We start from the raw sequence: 16691 nt of genomic DNA, 5'->3' as shown, positions 1-16691 counted from the left end.
GGGAAGGTTCAGGCTTTCATCTCAGGAAAGGAGTACAGTTACGATCTTCAAAGAGAGATTGCAGCATTCTGATACAGCTTTTTGCCGGGGGCGGTTTTCAGCTTTTGCATTAGGGAGAAAGGGACATACCACTGAAGATAATCTAGTTTTTGCTTCCAGCTCTACCAAGCTATCACACAGTTACATTATTTTTTGAAGGGTTTTTTTTTACTCCCTGCTTTGAAAACTGTGCATTTAAATGTAACATTGTTCCAAAAGTATTTGCTTTCTCAGTTGTAAGTTAACAAATAGATAGTGTGTCTTCCTGTTTTAATACCCATAATCAGGTTTATTTAACATATATGTCACCATTAAATGAAAACTAGTTTCTCTGGCAGTGTGGAGAAGGCAGTATTGTCTTCAGTTTAGACATGGAGAAAGCAGAGATAAGCAGAGGTAAGCAGTAGTAATTTAACGTAAGGCTGCAGGAGACATACCAAAAGCATTTCGCCCACAAGTGTCTATCTTGTTCTTTGTTTGGCAGCTTATACATTTCTTCATGTATAATACACTTGGTTGGATTTTCCTAAAAATAAAATCTTTGGAAATTCTAAAAAACGTTTGAGGGAAATTTTCTGTTTGGAAAGTTTATGTAGAGTCTTAATTGTTAATTAACAATACAGTCCATTTCATTCTGATGACAGTCTGAATAAAATTAGTTTACAACTGTAAAGTCCTATAGTAAGGAAGTTACCTAGCAGTTGTAGCAAATTGTCAGTGATATTTAACACTAACCCTGCACAGAACACTTTTGGGCCATACAAAGATACAAACAGACACACTGAATCCTCAACAGCTTAAAAGCTAAACAGTGATGTGGATCACACAGTTTGAAAAAGACTTAAGAACACACAAATTTAATAATATTAGCTGCCTTTTATTGAATATTTCCTACGTGTACCAAACACCGTGCTGGGCAAATTTTTAAAATCATGCCATGTTTTACCTAGGAGACTGGTGATGGTTAAAATGACTTATGATACTCATTGTTGACAAAGGTGTGAACAAATGCATTCTTATATCCTTCTTGTGGAAGTATAGTTTGGTATAGCCTTACTGGAGCTCAGTTTGGAGATATATATATATATAAAAATTGTAAAGACATGTGTAGCCTTTGACCCCACAGATTCTGCTTCTAGGAATGTAGCCTAAAGAAATAATTGGGTAGGGACTCGAAGGTGCTCATTAAAATGTCTATAGTAACAAACACTGGAAACAGCCTGTAAACCCATTATTAGGGGATTATAGAGGGGTTGGCTAAATAAATATGATCCTGTTAAAGTCAGACAAAAATCTTTCTAAAAGGTGTCTTCAGAGTTCAGATATTGGTGAACATGATACTCAACACCCTTTCCTTTCGGGGGACAAACAACCAGTAAAGCATGAAGCTGGGTTAGAATTGGGCCCTTACAGAATCCTGGAAACACAACTAAGCCCATGTTCTTTCCTCCCTACTTGGCCTGCGTGAGTTGAGTAACAGGAACTTTGGTAGAATCAATCAGAGAAAACTACCTGGTGGAAATTACTTTTGTCATGAGTTTGGGAGCGTGGAAAGTCACTGTTAACGTACTGAGATGGCATGTGGTCTGCATGAAAGAAGGCAACAAATAGCCATAAAGGGAATGATGGTTTGCATGTGTTCCGGCAGTCTCAGATACTTGAATGCATCTGCAAATAGTCTGGAGTCTCTGCCATCTGCTTGCGCTGGGGAGGAGAGTCTTAGTGCGCTGCAGCTGCTCTACCTGACCAACAACCTCCTGACGGATCAGTGTGTGCCGGTCCTGGTAGGGCACCCGCACCTGCGAATCTTGCATCTTGCAAACAACCAACTACAGACTTTTCCCGCAAGGTAAACAAACACAAACTTTGATTATTTCAGACATGTGACATGAATTCTGCTTTTGTCAGACAGCGTCACAGCCATCCGACTAGGTGCTCCTACTTTACGTTGACTGACTTACTGATGCTGTGATTCCACTAATTGAATGGGAAAATCTGTTTGTACCGGTTGTTAAGTATCAGTAACCACAGAAGTTGTGGTTAAAATGTGTTTAATTCTTAGTTCTATTTACTAAATATTAGTCTGAGGATTTTCAACGTAGAAAGGTACAGGCCTATGAAATAACTTACATATGTTGAATGCCTACTGTATATGAGGTACTATGTAAGTTCTGGGGAAACAGTGGTGATTAAGTTAGTCTCTGTCCTCAAGGAACTTCCCGTCCAATTAGGAAAATAGACAAGTATATAAGCAGTTACAGTGCAGTAGAGGAAATGCAGGATGTCAAAGACACATAAGGGTAACTGCACTGCAAGAGTTGGCCTTCCTGGGGGAAGAGATGAATAGTATTTAGCCAGGCTATGTTCATAAGACTTAAGAGAGACGTTTAATGTTGTCCAAGTTTTAAACAGTATTAGTGGAAAAATAAATATCTTCCAAAATACATTTGATTAAAAGAATTTTTTTTTTTAGAAAATTTAACACCAGAAAAATCTGTGAAGGTAGTCATTAAAAATCATGTTTTCAAAAACTAAGAAGATAGGGAAATGACATTTGATATAATTGGAATGAAATTAATGTATGTATTTCATATATGTTTGGATGAAAACAAAACTATATTTTATTCTAATTTTATATATTTTATTCTAATTTTGATTTACAAATTTTCTTATAAATGTATTAAACTCAGAAAACAGAGATTGAAATATTTGGAGCTTATAGAAGACAGGTGGGATAAGCTTGTCCTTGAAAGAATCTGAACAGTGGCTTTTAAAGTGAATGTGGAATCTTAATATCAGGATGTGATAGATCTCTTGAAATCCTATCAGATTAATTCATTTGGCCTCAAATACGTTCATGTAAAGTGAAAATGACACACCACTGACAAGTTATGTTAGCCTAGGAAGCTGTTGGGAGATATCAGATGTAATACTCTGAAACTAATGAATTCTGCCTAATCTGATGGCACTCTTATTGTTGGAGGGGTCAAAAGCAGGCTAATGTAAAACTTAAAATACATCAGAAAATGTGAAACTAAGTAGTTAGAGGTAAAGACAAGAATTAACAGGAGATTACACAACATTAGAGTAATCTGAATACAGATAATAAAAATAAATGGAATTTAGGAGCAGTATATTAAAGAAAATGTATATTGTATACTGAATAATAAATCTACTGTCAAGTCATCTCCTGAACAGTGTTATAATTGCACAGGCACAATCCAAGTCTTCTGTTTCTTTTGGACTATTTTCAGAATCTAACACAGTTCTGGGTGCTCAGTAAGAGACTGATTGCGATACGGACACTTCGTTTCTGTCTGCAAGTTGGAAAGTCAAAAGTCCAAGTTGGGAATAGTGTTTGAGAAAAGTGTGAGATTGGACATGGGACCACTTTTAAAATATATTATTAAGTAACCAAAAAAAGAGCAAGTTATAGAACAGTATGTATAATAAGCATTATGTTTTAATTTGAAAGATAGAGTTTTATGCATTAAAAAGGACAGGAATAATGTCCACCAAAATGTCATCAGAGATTATCAAGGATTAAAAGATTTTTTTTATGTTCATCTCTATTTTTCAATTTTTTTTCAGTGTTACTGTTGAAATAAGAAAGAAACGATTTTACTTAGCTTAATTTTTATAAACTATTGATTTTCTAGCAATAGAAGTTATATGAAAGGGACAGGATATAAATTTCATGTAAACTAGATCTGCATATGAAAAATTTGGCAAGAAATTCGGCAAAATGAAAATAGTAACTTTTTTCAGATTGGTGGTATTACTGTTGATTGATTTTCTTTATTTTCCAAACTTTCTATGTTACTGCAGTTTATTACTTTTATAATTTTTAAAATCAACAGATTAAGAGAAATCAGAGCAGTTTGCAATAATCTAGATAAAGGTGTTAGCCATCTTACTGTGCAGAAAGCTTTGGTTACCTTTTTGGGACAGTGTGAATCCCCTACCTCACAGTCCCCAGCACCATGCTGGGTGTACAGGAGGCACTCGACAACTGTTCATGAAGAGGGGTTATGTTAGGAATACATGACTGTAGAAAATTAAAACCAAAAGGAATCTTAGTTATGATTTAGTACCACTTCTTTATTTTACAGCTGAGGATATTGATGTCCACTGACTTCAGCTTACCCAGTATTTTGCAGCTAATTTTTTGAAAGCAAATGCCATAACTAGTTGACCAACCCTAGGCTAAGGCTGATTTAGGCACTTCCTGTAAGTCAGGTACAGGAAGGTGTTCACGCCCTGAGACCCAGCATCTGTAAGGGAAGCAGGTGAAGCCACAGCCCTTGAAGTGCACCTAGAGGGGATGAGGCCGAGGCTCAGTAGGAGCCTCATTCACCCGCTCTGGTGACTGTTTCCTTCTGGGCAGGTGTCTGGCAGTGGACCGTTCACCTCTGCTCTAGCCACTGTGGAACTTGCTTGGCAGCTGCTCGTTTGGATGCAGTGTGGGTATTTTGGTGTTTCTTTTTCAGCAAACTAAATAAATTGGAGCAGTTGGAGGAACTGAACCTAAGTGGCAACAAGCTTAAAACCATTCCCACGACCATCGCAAACTGCAGAAGGCTGCACACACTGGTGGCGCACTCCAACAACATCAGCATCTTTCCCGAGATACTGCAGTTGCCTCAGATCCAGGTACTTCGTGTGCTGCAGTGATGTCCTCCCAGGGAAGTGGCAGGAGGGTGACTGGGGTGGTTCTTGTCTCATAAGGAAGAGGAAAGCGGCAGTCTGTGATCACAGTGTATTTAATTGATTCCTGGGAAGAAATTAAGTTTCCTTTCAGGATATAGTAGGAGACTGAGGGTTAGACAGAGTTAAGAATTAACCTAATCTCTTCATTTTCCTCTCAGTTTGTAGACCTAAGTTGCAATGACTTGACAGAAATCCTGATTCCAGAGACTCTGCCTGCTACTTTACAAGACCTGGACCTGACTGGAAATACAAATCTGGTTCTGGAACACAAGACGCTGGACACATTTAGGTAGGATGTGTTTTGAAGTTGAAACCATGTGTGCTCCTAGTCATGCCAGCCTTGTGTGGTTCTTCTTAAGGATTGTGGAGACCTTGGTTCATTAAAGGCATAGAATGAATTTGTTCATAAAGCTCCTCAGATCTCTTCTTTGATTCAGTTTTTGATGGATGTTCTATCTAGTAGTCAGCCCATGTGTAGTAGAGCTCAGCATCATGACTACTGCTCAGCCATCCCCCCAGTATTTTTTTTTTTTAAGTAAAGGTAGATTTATTTAGAGAGACACATACTACATAGAGTGTAGGCTGTTTCAGAAGGCGAGAGAAAGGCCATGAGGTGTGGGGTTTGGGTGCTTAGGTTAAGGTAAAAGTAGATACACTGTCCGTAGACAGAGTACGGGCCATTTCTGAAGACAAGAGAGTGAGAGGCGCCATGCACCCAGTACTTTTACAGGGCAGGTGTTGGGCTGTACCCCACAGGCCTGCAGGCCCTGCATTTGCCCAAACTTAAGACCAGAGAAAGAGCCCAGAATCAGCAACAGAGACATCAGTGGTTTAATGGACAGGGGGATCTTACATGTCTGAAGCAAGGTCCTAGAGTGAGACCCGACCATGTGCAGCAGACAGCTGGCAGGACATGACAGTCATCTTGGCTATAGGGGTGGTGGGTTGAGTTGTGGGGCTGTTGCCAGTTACAGAGGAAATTGATGTCAGGTTGGCTTATCAGTTACTTGGAAAACCAGCTGAGGAGCATGTGCCTCACTGCTCCTTTGATAAACTTTCATGGTAGAAATAGTTCTGATCTAAAGATTAGAACTATCACTAGCTGGGGTGGGAGTGAGGTGGGGATGGGGCCAGCAAGTATGTAGGCATTTACTGATTAGGTTCTATGATTAAGAAGGAAGGTCAGTCAGGTGGGTCAGGTGTGGGTGAGGCAGGCAGTGGTCGAGCAGGGGATGTACAGAGAGCCAGAGAACAGCCATCTTGTGTGGCCTGATGCAGGCTAGGTGGTTTAGGTGGCACAGATCACATTATATTACAACATCTAAGAGACAATGCCAAGATTTCACTGTATCAAAATACTTAAAATAAGTAGACAATTGGTTGAAACTTAGAAATCTTTGTTGTGCTTAGTTTTTCATGGAAATGAACAGAATCAATTATGATAAAATTGGCCCCTATTTTTTTCTGCTGCTTCTGTCCTTCCTCTTTCTTGGCCAGTGGTCAGCACACTCCTTTATTTAGTCTTTCTGGAAATGAATCTGGGTCTGTCAACTGATAATCTTATAAAAACATATGCTGGGATAGTTTTTGTAAAATACAGAAGCGTATACGGTTTAATCTTCCCTTCTTCCACTTCTCACAGCCATATCACTACCCTGAAAATTGATCAGAAACCTTTGCCAACCACTGATTCTACAGTTACATCAACCTTCTGGAGCCATGGACTGGCTGAGATGGCTGGGCAGAGAAACAAGTGAGTATCGTGGCCATGGAAACTGAGAAAGTTCCCCCCGACATCTGGGAACTGATCTAATACTGAAAACTAGCTGCTGTTCTCCTGTTGGATGTAAACAAATCACAAGATTCCAACATCAGATAAGCTCCCTCTGAGACCATGAGCCAGTAAGGCAAAACAAGATGAATGTACGTTCCACAAAATACCCAGCACCCCCTCTCATGACTAAGACGAGTGACTGCTACTTTCTTTACCAATCATAACATTGTCCCCTCACTAATGTTCTTTCCCATAGATAAGATTTATTGAGATCCCTAACTGTAGAATATTCCTGCCTTCTTACAGCACCAATCTATTATGATCCCACACTTTGTTAGACTCTCCCCAAAATGACACAATCAAAGCCCAGATCCTGTACTAGGTTATTTTCCCAATATCCTCTGACATACCCCAGAGTCCCATGGTGTGCTTTCTCTTGTTGAGAGGTATAATAAACCCAACTTATTTAGCCATAGGTGTGTTGTGCACCTAGGGGTCTTTGGCTGAAAGGTGTTGATGACACTAGTCCTTAATCAAAAACACGTAATCTTTTTAGCCTTCTGCAACAGTGCAAAGCTAATGTGTACTGCCCCTGAATGTGGCTGCATTTCCCCTTCTCTTATGACATCAACTCTTTAAGATGCTGCTTAATTATCTTATGTAACACTTTTTCATGTGTAGATTAAGATTTACTCCTATTCTTCTCCACCCTCAATTAATACGTACTTTTCTAAAGAAGGCTCCCTGGAGAGCGCTTTACCACTAACTCTTTTTGGTGTTTGTCTTTCTCCTGTTTCTGTGATAGGCTATGTGTATCTGCTCTAGCTGTGGATAACTTTGCAGAGGGGGTGGGAGCTGTATATGGCATGTTTGATGGGGACCGAAATGAGGAACTCCCTCGCCTACTCCAGTGTACCATGGCGGATGTGCTCTTGGAAGAGGTACAGCAGTCAACCAATGACACAGTTTTCATGGCTAACACCTTCTTGGTATCTCACAGGTAAGCAGATGGGTTGAATAATTCCTAACTCAGTTCTACGTTTAGAAAATCTCACTAAGCCAGAAGGTCAAGGTCTCAATTATAGGTACCGGAGCAAGGTGAGATTGTGCTCCGTGTTGCGTGACCATTCTTTGCATCAGCATGGAATTTGGGGACTTCGGCTCTTTAAAGAGCCTGTGGAGCCATCTGTTTTCTCTGCTGGAACCAAAGACTGCTGAGAATCTGGAAAGCCCAGAAATCATGCGCAAAACATTGTGTGTGTGCACGCGCGCGCCTTTGGGAAGGAAGAGATAAGCTTTTATGAGATTCTCCAGAGTCAGTGACCTACAAAAGGTTAACCTCTCATCACGTTCTTGTGTTTAGAATACTTATTATTGAGGATTGACCAACTAATCCTCTCACTGAAGTCTAAGCCACTTAAGAGCAAAAACCCTATAAACCAAACTTCTGAAAAAATCTCTTAGCAGCTAATGGAGCATCTTCACAACAGGTGGGCTGCTTAAAGGAGATGTACAGCTGTGAGGTCATACCTTGTATAACTAGGGTTGAAACGGAACAGCATGGAACCCGAGCTGGTTTTATCCATCATTATAACACAAAGCAAACATGGTAGTTAAATGACTATTTTTCAGTAATAAAACTGAGCCTAGGGCCTTGGCAAAATAAATGGTTTGAGAAAGGAAACTTAGTTTATGAAGCACCTATCAAGAGCTGGACACTGTACCAAGCATTTTTCATTCTATATCTTTAATTTTTCAAAGCAAGCCAAAGAGGTGAGTATTTTAAGCAGAAAAATTTCTCAGAGCATTAGCATGCTGAGGATTCCATGAGTGGCAGAGCTGGAATCTGAAACCCAATCTTTCCGACAGCATCTGCTCTGTGCTTAGCATTGTATACCAAGTGCTTAGGGGATAGATGCCACGTGTGTGGGAGAAACACAAGGAAAACAGTGGTCCTTCCTTCAGGGAACTGATAACCTAAGCAGGTGGTTCACAGAGTGTGGTTCTAGGACTTGCAGCCTCAGCATTACTGGAAACTTGTTGGAAGTGTAGATTTTTGGGCCAGCCCCTTACCACCTGAATCAGAAACTCTGGGGATGGGCCCAGAGTTGTTTTTAATGAGCTATTCAGGTGATAAAAGTTGGAAGCCACTGAATTAGGTCATTGTAGCTATGATCAGACATGAGCAGAAGCAGCAGAGAAAGCTGCACCTCCATTGTCTCCTTTCCCCTCACCCTTTCTGTAAAATTTCTTAGCTAAGAGTAGAAGGCGAGGCTCTCTTCACCATCATCATGCACAGCAAGAGATACCTTCAGATGGCTGACAGTGAGGCAGGTTCACGGTCATGTTGCAGAAAAACAAGAAAACCACAGACACGAAGGACCACTGCTTTTTTGTAAAATTAGCTACCATGTTTTCATTTTCTTTTCTTTCTAAACAGGAAATTAGGAATGGCTGGCCAGAAGCTGGGCTCCTCTGCCCTCCTTTGTTACATTCGCCCTGACACTGCCGATCCAACGAGTAGTTTTAGCTTGACTGTGGCCAATGTTGGCACATGCCAAGCAGTCCTGTGCCGAAGTGGGAAACCGGTGCCTCTCTCTAAAGTCTTTAGCCTGGAACAGGACCCGCAGGAGGCTCAAAGGGTGAAGGACCAAAAAGCCATCATAACAGAGGTGAATCTTGCTCTCCACCAGTCACTTCTACCCCCTGAATCTAATGAATGCTGTTCTGCATAGAGGCAGTAGAAGGGCTGTTTGTTCTTCCTATCAAGACTTGTAAATTGTATCCAGTCCAGATAGTAGTACTAGAAGAAAATCTAATGAGTTAGTGACTAGCAGAAAGAAAAAGCAAATTAATTAGAAATGAAGTATTCTGATTTGTGATCCGTTAGATGTATAGCTAGCATATGAAATGAATGTAAGTGTTCCCCTTGGGTAATTTCCATCTGGTTTGTTACTCCGAACAGAAGAAAAAGTTCTGTAGTTTGACATCCTGTTCTGAAATGCGAAACTTCACAGTATTTTTCCTGTTTATATTATATATGGCTTAGTATACTCTGGTGTTTTGTTTTGCTTTTCTTTACTAAGGAGGCATCAGTATTTGCTATTTTGTAACTTTTCTCCTTTTTCAGAAGTTAGCATATCATTTTTGCTTTCAAGGAGACTTTAACAATTACATGTGAACATTGTTTACTGCAAAGCAGAACTCTGTTCAGATCTTTTGCCCATTATTATTGGATTGTTTGTTTATTATTGAGTTCTTTGTGTATTTTGGATACAAGTCCTCATCAGATAATGTTTTGCAAATTTTTCTTCCAGTCTGTGGCTTGTCTTTCATTCTTTTAACAGTGTCTTTTGCTGAGCAGAAGTTTTTAGTTTAATGAAGCCCCACTTACCAATTTTCTTCGTTCATCAATCATGCTTTTGGTATTGTAACTAAACACTCACTGCCAAACCCAAGGTCACGTAGGTTTTCTTTTGTGTTATCTTCTGGAAGTTTCATATTTTGTGTTTAGGTCTGTGATTTATTTTGAATTAATTTTTGTGAAGGTGTAAGCTGTTCATGTGTAAATTCTTTTTCTTTTTTTGTGAATGTCCCAGTTTTCCCAGCCACATGTGTTGAATAGAGTATCCTTTCTCCACTGAACTGCCTTGGCTCCTTTGTCAAAGATCATGGAGTCTCTTTGTGTGGGTTCACTTCTGGGCTGTCTGTTCTCTCAGAATTCTGAAGTAAGGACTAGATTCAATCCAAGGAAGCACAAAACCAAAAAAATAACATTATATTGTGGTTGATACTATGGAGGTTCTAGAACTATGGTCTTAGAAAGGTCTCTCAAACAAATGATAAAAGATAATTTTTATTTGATTAGTCTATTATAAAATTTAAATAATATTTAGATTTTTCTTAGGGGGTCCTAGACAAGTAGGAAATATTTTTATAAATGTATTTTAACTATAGACATTTATTATTTGCTAAGCATTATATTCTAATTATTTTGTTTAATTGTCACAGTAACCCCCATGAAATAAGTGCCTTTATTTTCATTTTATAGATGAGGAAAATAAAATTTAGAGTTTGTGACAAATTCTGATAAATGAGAGAGCCAGGATTTTCCGCCAGAAGATGACTGCAGCTATGAAATTAATACATTGAGGGCTTTAGAGGTTTTGTTTGTTTTTATCTTGAGAAGAAATCAGTATAAAGCATCTGTCAGATGAACATTCCCAACCTGCAACCAGGGTTATTCCTTTTCCTTTGAGTTTAGAATTGCATCATTCTTGGTACAGCCCTAACAGTAGATGAATTATGCCACAGATTTCAGACTTTCCTCTTCTAGGCTAAACAACTTCAGAGATGATTCAGTGCTTTAGCTATAAAGATTCTCTTAGCCATTTAATATCTTCCTGAATCTTTTCAGTCCCAACTGTGCCTTTAAATGAGAAGTCATTGTTAGTGAGCCATCTGAGCTTTGGCCTCTCAAAGAATACTAGTGATGGGGAATTAATGCTAGTTCTCCTTACTGTTTTCCTAACAGATGTTTCTCTACTTAAGAACATGCGGAGGCCTGTACTTCACGTTAGAGCAGGTATCTTTTGAGATAGAGGTGCCTTTTAGCCACTTAATTTTAATTGGTTTTAACTTGGTCCTCAGAACTATTTGTGGTATAATAAACATTGCATATTTTGTCCTTTTAGAATTCTATACGTTTATTTTGCGTAAGTCCACCTAAAATTACACAGATCCTAGGAAAAACTACCTAATATGTCAGTTCTGTTTTATTGTAGAGCCCTACACATTGTGATCTAGAAAGATATAAAACTATGTCACTGTTGCATTTCTCAGAGTTGGCATTCTACTTGTCTCTAGGACAACAAAGTGAATGGGGTGACCTGCTGTACCCGGATGCTGGGCTGTACGTACCTCTACCCCTGGATCCTCCCCAAACCCCACATATCTTCCACTCCACTTACCATTCAAGATGAGCTGCTGATTCTGGGAAACAAAGCATTGTGGGAACACTTGTCGTACACAGAAGCTGTCAATGCAGTACGCCGTGTGCAAGACCCATTAGCAGCTTCCAAGAAGCTATGCACATTAGCCCAGAGCTATGGTTGTCAGGACAATGTGGGGGCGATGGTGGTTTATTTGAACATTGGTGAGGAAGGCTGCACGTGCGAAATGAATGGGCTCTCCCTCCCAGGACCTGTGGGATTTGCTCCAACCACCATCATCAAGGACCCGCCCAAGCCAACCACTCCTTCCTCTAGTAGCGGCATTGCCTCCGAGTTCAGCAGCGAGATGTCCACCTCAGAGGTGAGCAGTGAGGTGGGATCCACTGCTTCTGATGAACACAACACAGTTGGCCTGGATGCTGGCTTGCTTCCAAGGCCAGAGAGGCGCTGCAGCCTCCACCCAATGTCCACCTCGGGGGTTTTTCAGCGTCAACCTTCGTGTGCAACTTTCTCGAGTAACCAGTCTGACAACGGCCTGGACAGTGACGATGACCAGCCTGTTGAAGGGGTCATAACAAATGGCAGCAAGGTGGAAGTAGAAGTGGATATCCACTGCTGTAGGGGAAGGGATCTTGATAACTCTCCCACTCTTATGGAGAACCCTCCTGCCCCGTGTCCCGAGGAGCGTGCTAGAGGATTATTTTTTGGGATCCGAAGACAGAACAGTGTGAATAGTGGCATACTTCTACCAGTGAGCAAGGACAAGACAGAGTTACAGAAGTCTCCTTCCACCTCCTGTCTCTATGGAAAGAAACTCTCCAATGGCTCCATCGTGCCCCTGGAAGACAGCCTGAACCTCATTGAAGTGGCCACAGAGGCACCCAAGAAAAAAACTGGCTATTTTGCTGCCCCAACTCAGCTGGAGCCAGAGGACCAGTTTGTTGTACCTCGTGACCTAGAAGAAGAAGTAAAAGAACAGATGAAACACCACCAGGAATGCAGGCCTGAGCCTGAGCCCAGTGAAGAGGATCGGACCGAGCTCCTGGAGGAGTTTGACACAGCGCTGTAGCCCTCCCCTGGGAGCTGCGGCACCGGGGAGGCGGTGGTGTTGGTGAGGGGACCCTGTCAGGGGCATCTTGCCTCTGCATTTCTAAACCATAAATGGGGGAGGGGGGTAGAACTCAGAGCCAAAAATGGTGAAAGCTGTCAGGGTCTTGCTCTGGAAAAGCTAGTAAACACCATCAGTGTTAAGTTTCACATCTGACCCGTGTTGGAATTCCCAGAGTTGCTGGGAAGCAAGCAGACGTTGCTCTGTGTCAGTCCTACCACCTGCCATTAATCCTTTCTCTCCTAGGATAATTTTGAGAATTTGCCTGCCTGGGCAGGAAAGGGACCATTTCTGTGGAGGAAATAACTGAAGATCGATTCCCTTTACTGATTGCTGCTGACGGATCTCTGTGACAGAGAAATCACCTTCTATCTCAACCTAACTGATGGGATGTGATGTGACTAGTCACATGGCTTTTCCTTCTTCTCTACGAGAATACAGCCTATTGAAACGACGTTTATTGGAAATATAGAACCAATCAAACAGATAATTTATGTATGTAATGTAATGAGAGCACTTTTCATTGACTGTGAACTTTTTATTTTTGAATCTGCACTCGAGCCAATCTTCTTAGAGGCAGCCCGGCATGTTTGTCCACAGGCAGGATGACCATCGGGGGTTGGAACCGGCTCTGAGGGTACTAGGACAGGCCCTGGGAGATGGACTCAACTGTTGGCTGTCAGACTGTGAAAGTTCCTGAGAAACTTGGGGGAGTAGGATCTTTTTGGGGGATGAAGATGGGAAGGAGTGAGGACTACTTCCCTCCAGATCACAAAAGAGAATAATTCCTTGCCATATGTGACACCTGCTAGGAATCTCCCAGCAGATCACAGGAGGGGCACTTGGGGGTTGGCCTCTTTCCATAACACGCGGTGGAGTTGGCAGTCGGCCTCGCAGGATGTAGGGCCGAGGCTGATGCTGCTCACATCCAAGAAACCTCGAGTTATAGCAGACGACTCTGAACAGACTGAGGCTGAACGATAGCAGATGGATGGAGCCTGCAGGTTAGACACGTTCCTTCTCTCACTCTCAAGCAGAGGGATGGTTTTCTAAAAAGTGAGTAGAGGGTTCACCTCCTCCAGAGTCCTCTTCCAAAAACTGCTTATCCACCTCACATGGTTTCAGAGTACTGGGCTCAATTACTGAAGGACTTAATTGAGAAAATCCTAAGCTTACAGAAGACCTGGTTTACTGTATTTTTTGCACATTCCATGTAACCCTAGCAAAATGCAGTTCCTTTTATATTTCTGTTCTATGCCTTTTCCATTAGGAGATTTACTTAGGAAAATTAATTCCTTTTTATTCCTACGAAGTTTTGACATTGCTTGATTTTACCCAATGGGGAATGTGCTTTGAATTTTTAGAATACTTTCACAATTAAAAAGAAAATAGAATGGAACCACTTTTGTTTCACGAGAAACAATATTAAAGATAGGGTTGATCTATACATATACATGTAGGGTTTTTTTGTTTTTGTTTTTATGTTTTTGTTAAAGCAGTAGTAGCAAACCAGATGACCTGTCCACAAATGATTATGTATCTTCATCTTCTCAGAGGCCCCATGCCCGCGTGTGTGTATCAGTGGGGTACACTCTTAGGGGATTCCATACCAATGGCTGTCTAATTTTCAACCCCTCAAGAATCGGAATTTGAGTCCCCAGATTGTCAGGAACTTCTGTGTCAAACTACTGGTTAGCTACTGAAAAATTTTAGAACTCAGGTCTTGATTTGAAATGGAGAACATAGTGGTTTATGCAAAGTTCAGGTGCTGTTAGAAAGATGGGAACAATAGCGTGTTGCCGCCTTATTTTTATATGGAAAAATGGGGGGGGATGAAGGAAAAATGAAAATGAAGGAAAAACTCAAGATGATAGTGATGGAAATTATTTTGGGAATATACCACTTTAATAGCATAGTTAAAATTGTCTTAAAAATTGTCCTTTATCTGTGAACCCTTTTCTTGTCTTCTCTTTGTTTCCCACCCTACTAATTGGAACCAGCACAAAACCCAGTTACAGAATGACTTTACTAAAAGTAAATGTATTTATTTACTTTTTAGTCAGAAGAACTCTAAAATTCCAAATGTTCTTTTGTATGGTAGATTTATGTTCAGGAAACATTAGGTTGTATCGAAACCCTTTAATATAGGCCATACCAAAACTGACTATTCTTTTTTATAACTTCCTTTAATTCATTTCCCTCTATAATTGCTCTGTGTTTAGACAGAGGATAAAAGGCCATAGCCCATCACCAAAAATACACAGAACTCTTGACCTATGAAGTCATTTACTTCTGATCTGATTAGATTCTCAGATGGTGAAAGCCAGTAATCTGTCTCCAGGTGAATGTAATCTCCTTCCCAGGACTTTACCCAGAGGATGTGTTCCCCAGGTGGGCAGAGGCCCATTGATCTCTAGCCCAGAGATTCCGGCCTCTGCATGATTCTCAGGTCCCTGTGTGTATCTCCCATTTAATAGAGATGCTTAAGAGAATTTCTGAAAGGAAAAAAACCAAAAAACAAAAAATTTCTGAAAGGACATCACTTCTTCTTAGGGGAGCAGTCTAGAAGTCCCATGGAAGAAAGAAAAATACACAAGTCTTGGCCACCATGGTATTTTGATTTTTATCCAAGTAGATTGGAAATATATTTGAAAGTTTGAATGCTAGTATGTCATAAAGCTACCATGCTACCATAAGGGTCACTGAATTATCACTCCTCAAACATGTGAGTGAGGGCTTTATTATACTACTGTAGAGTGTGTGTGTGCAATAAGTTGATGAATTCATTTTCCTGGTGTATAGAAGAGCCAGCACGAGCAGCTTGGTAATCATTGGGTGCTATTTTAATTGTTTGTAGCGAGTACTGTTTTCTAGAAGATGGAGCCAGTTAGGTTTGGCTGATCTACTGAATATCAAAGGATGCCCTTCTTTTCATGTAGACTTTCAGCAAAAGCAGGTACTTGGAAGCCACAGGCTCACCTTCTCTATCTACTCAATAATTACTAATGAAGAGACCTCCATAAGGGAGCACTTGGCTGTTATTGATAAATGTACCAATTATTAAATAATTAGTCTCCAAGCCATTCGGTGATGTCTGCAGCATCACTGTAGAACTGTCTTGTGTCACTTTTTACTTCCCCCTGGGTGGGGCCTTTCAGACTCCCCAGTCATGGAGGCAAGTTAATCTTTCTCTCCAGTTAGTGACTTTTGCTCCATAGTTGGGTAAGCACTTACTAGATTGAGAAAAGCAGCTACAGTAAATCCTGCTCTGTTTCCCTCATTTGGTGATCATTCAGTCACACATAAGCTCTTTGTATTCTAAATTTCCATGCACTTCTCCCAGACGCTGTAGGGTTTTCTCTCACTGTTGCCAGTGGATGCCATCCAGACAGTGAGTTCATATCTATTGGTTTTGTGCAATCATTGTCGTATTGTAGTCCTAAGACTCATTATAGTGTATTTTTGATATTTTTGAAATGTGTTAAATTTTTTAATTCAATAATATGAGCCAGAGCATGTTGCAGCAAATCTATTGTTTGTAAAAAATAACAATAATGATAATAAATAAAATAAAATGGAGTATCTTTTTCATGGCTTTGTTTTCAAATGGAATACCTGTTACTTTATAAGTACTTTATTTTAGCATGAAACTGTAATTTTCTCCAACTTGTATATAGAATTAGTTTCCTAACCAAAAGCACCTTTAGGATTTTTCTGTGTTTTCTTGCTTTAGGGGAAGACAACAAATGAAACCACATTCCATGACACTATGAAGCTCTAAGTTAAGGAAAGAATAAATATTTTTGACCACCTTTGAAGCTTAAATAGCAATGAAGATTTTTTACGTTAAGAAATATTATATTCTGACTTGGTTTGTATGTTTAAAGACATCCCCAAGACAGGAAACATGGTCCTTATTTACATGCAGGTTATTAGCTGACTAGAGGGAACTCAACCTGTAAATAATCTACAGCTCCTCTTAAACTGTAGAGCTAACAGTGACACAGGAACTAAGTGGGTAATCCAGCCATCATGCCTGTCCTAATGGCTTTGGTGGTAGAACTTAAGACAGTGGTGGGTTGAGGCTCACAAAACAGTTCTAATCCAG

General features: G+C 40.4%; 1 protein-coding gene across 1 annotated transcript in view; it reads left to right on the top strand.

The window, feature by feature from the left end:
* PHLPP2 (PH domain and leucine rich repeat protein phosphatase 2) overlaps window positions 1-16162 on the top strand; it is a 63166-nt gene extending 47004 nt beyond the window's left edge. Inside the window, exons 13-19 of the mRNA XM_031458147.2 lie at window positions 1688-1888; window positions 4530-4692; window positions 4908-5038; window positions 6392-6502; window positions 7329-7523; window positions 8964-9195; window positions 11390-16162. Coding sequence (XP_031314007.2) covers window positions 1688-1888; window positions 4530-4692; window positions 4908-5038; window positions 6392-6502; window positions 7329-7523; window positions 8964-9195; window positions 11390-12544 — 2188 coding nt within the window. The 3' untranslated portion in view covers window positions 12545-16162. The remainder of the gene's footprint in view (window positions 1-1687; window positions 1889-4529; window positions 4693-4907; window positions 5039-6391; window positions 6503-7328; window positions 7524-8963; window positions 9196-11389) is intronic.
* Window positions 16163-16691: the final 529 nt, after the last annotated feature.

The sequence above is a fragment of the Camelus dromedarius genome, chromosome 9 (genome assembly GCF_036321535.1).
Source record: "Camelus dromedarius isolate mCamDro1 chromosome 9, mCamDro1.pat, whole genome shotgun sequence".
In the NCBI taxonomy this organism is placed as follows: domain Eukaryota; kingdom Metazoa; phylum Chordata; class Mammalia; order Artiodactyla; family Camelidae; genus Camelus; species Camelus dromedarius.
Note: the sequence above shows the minus strand (reverse complement) of the source record. Positions and strands in the feature narration are given on the sequence as shown.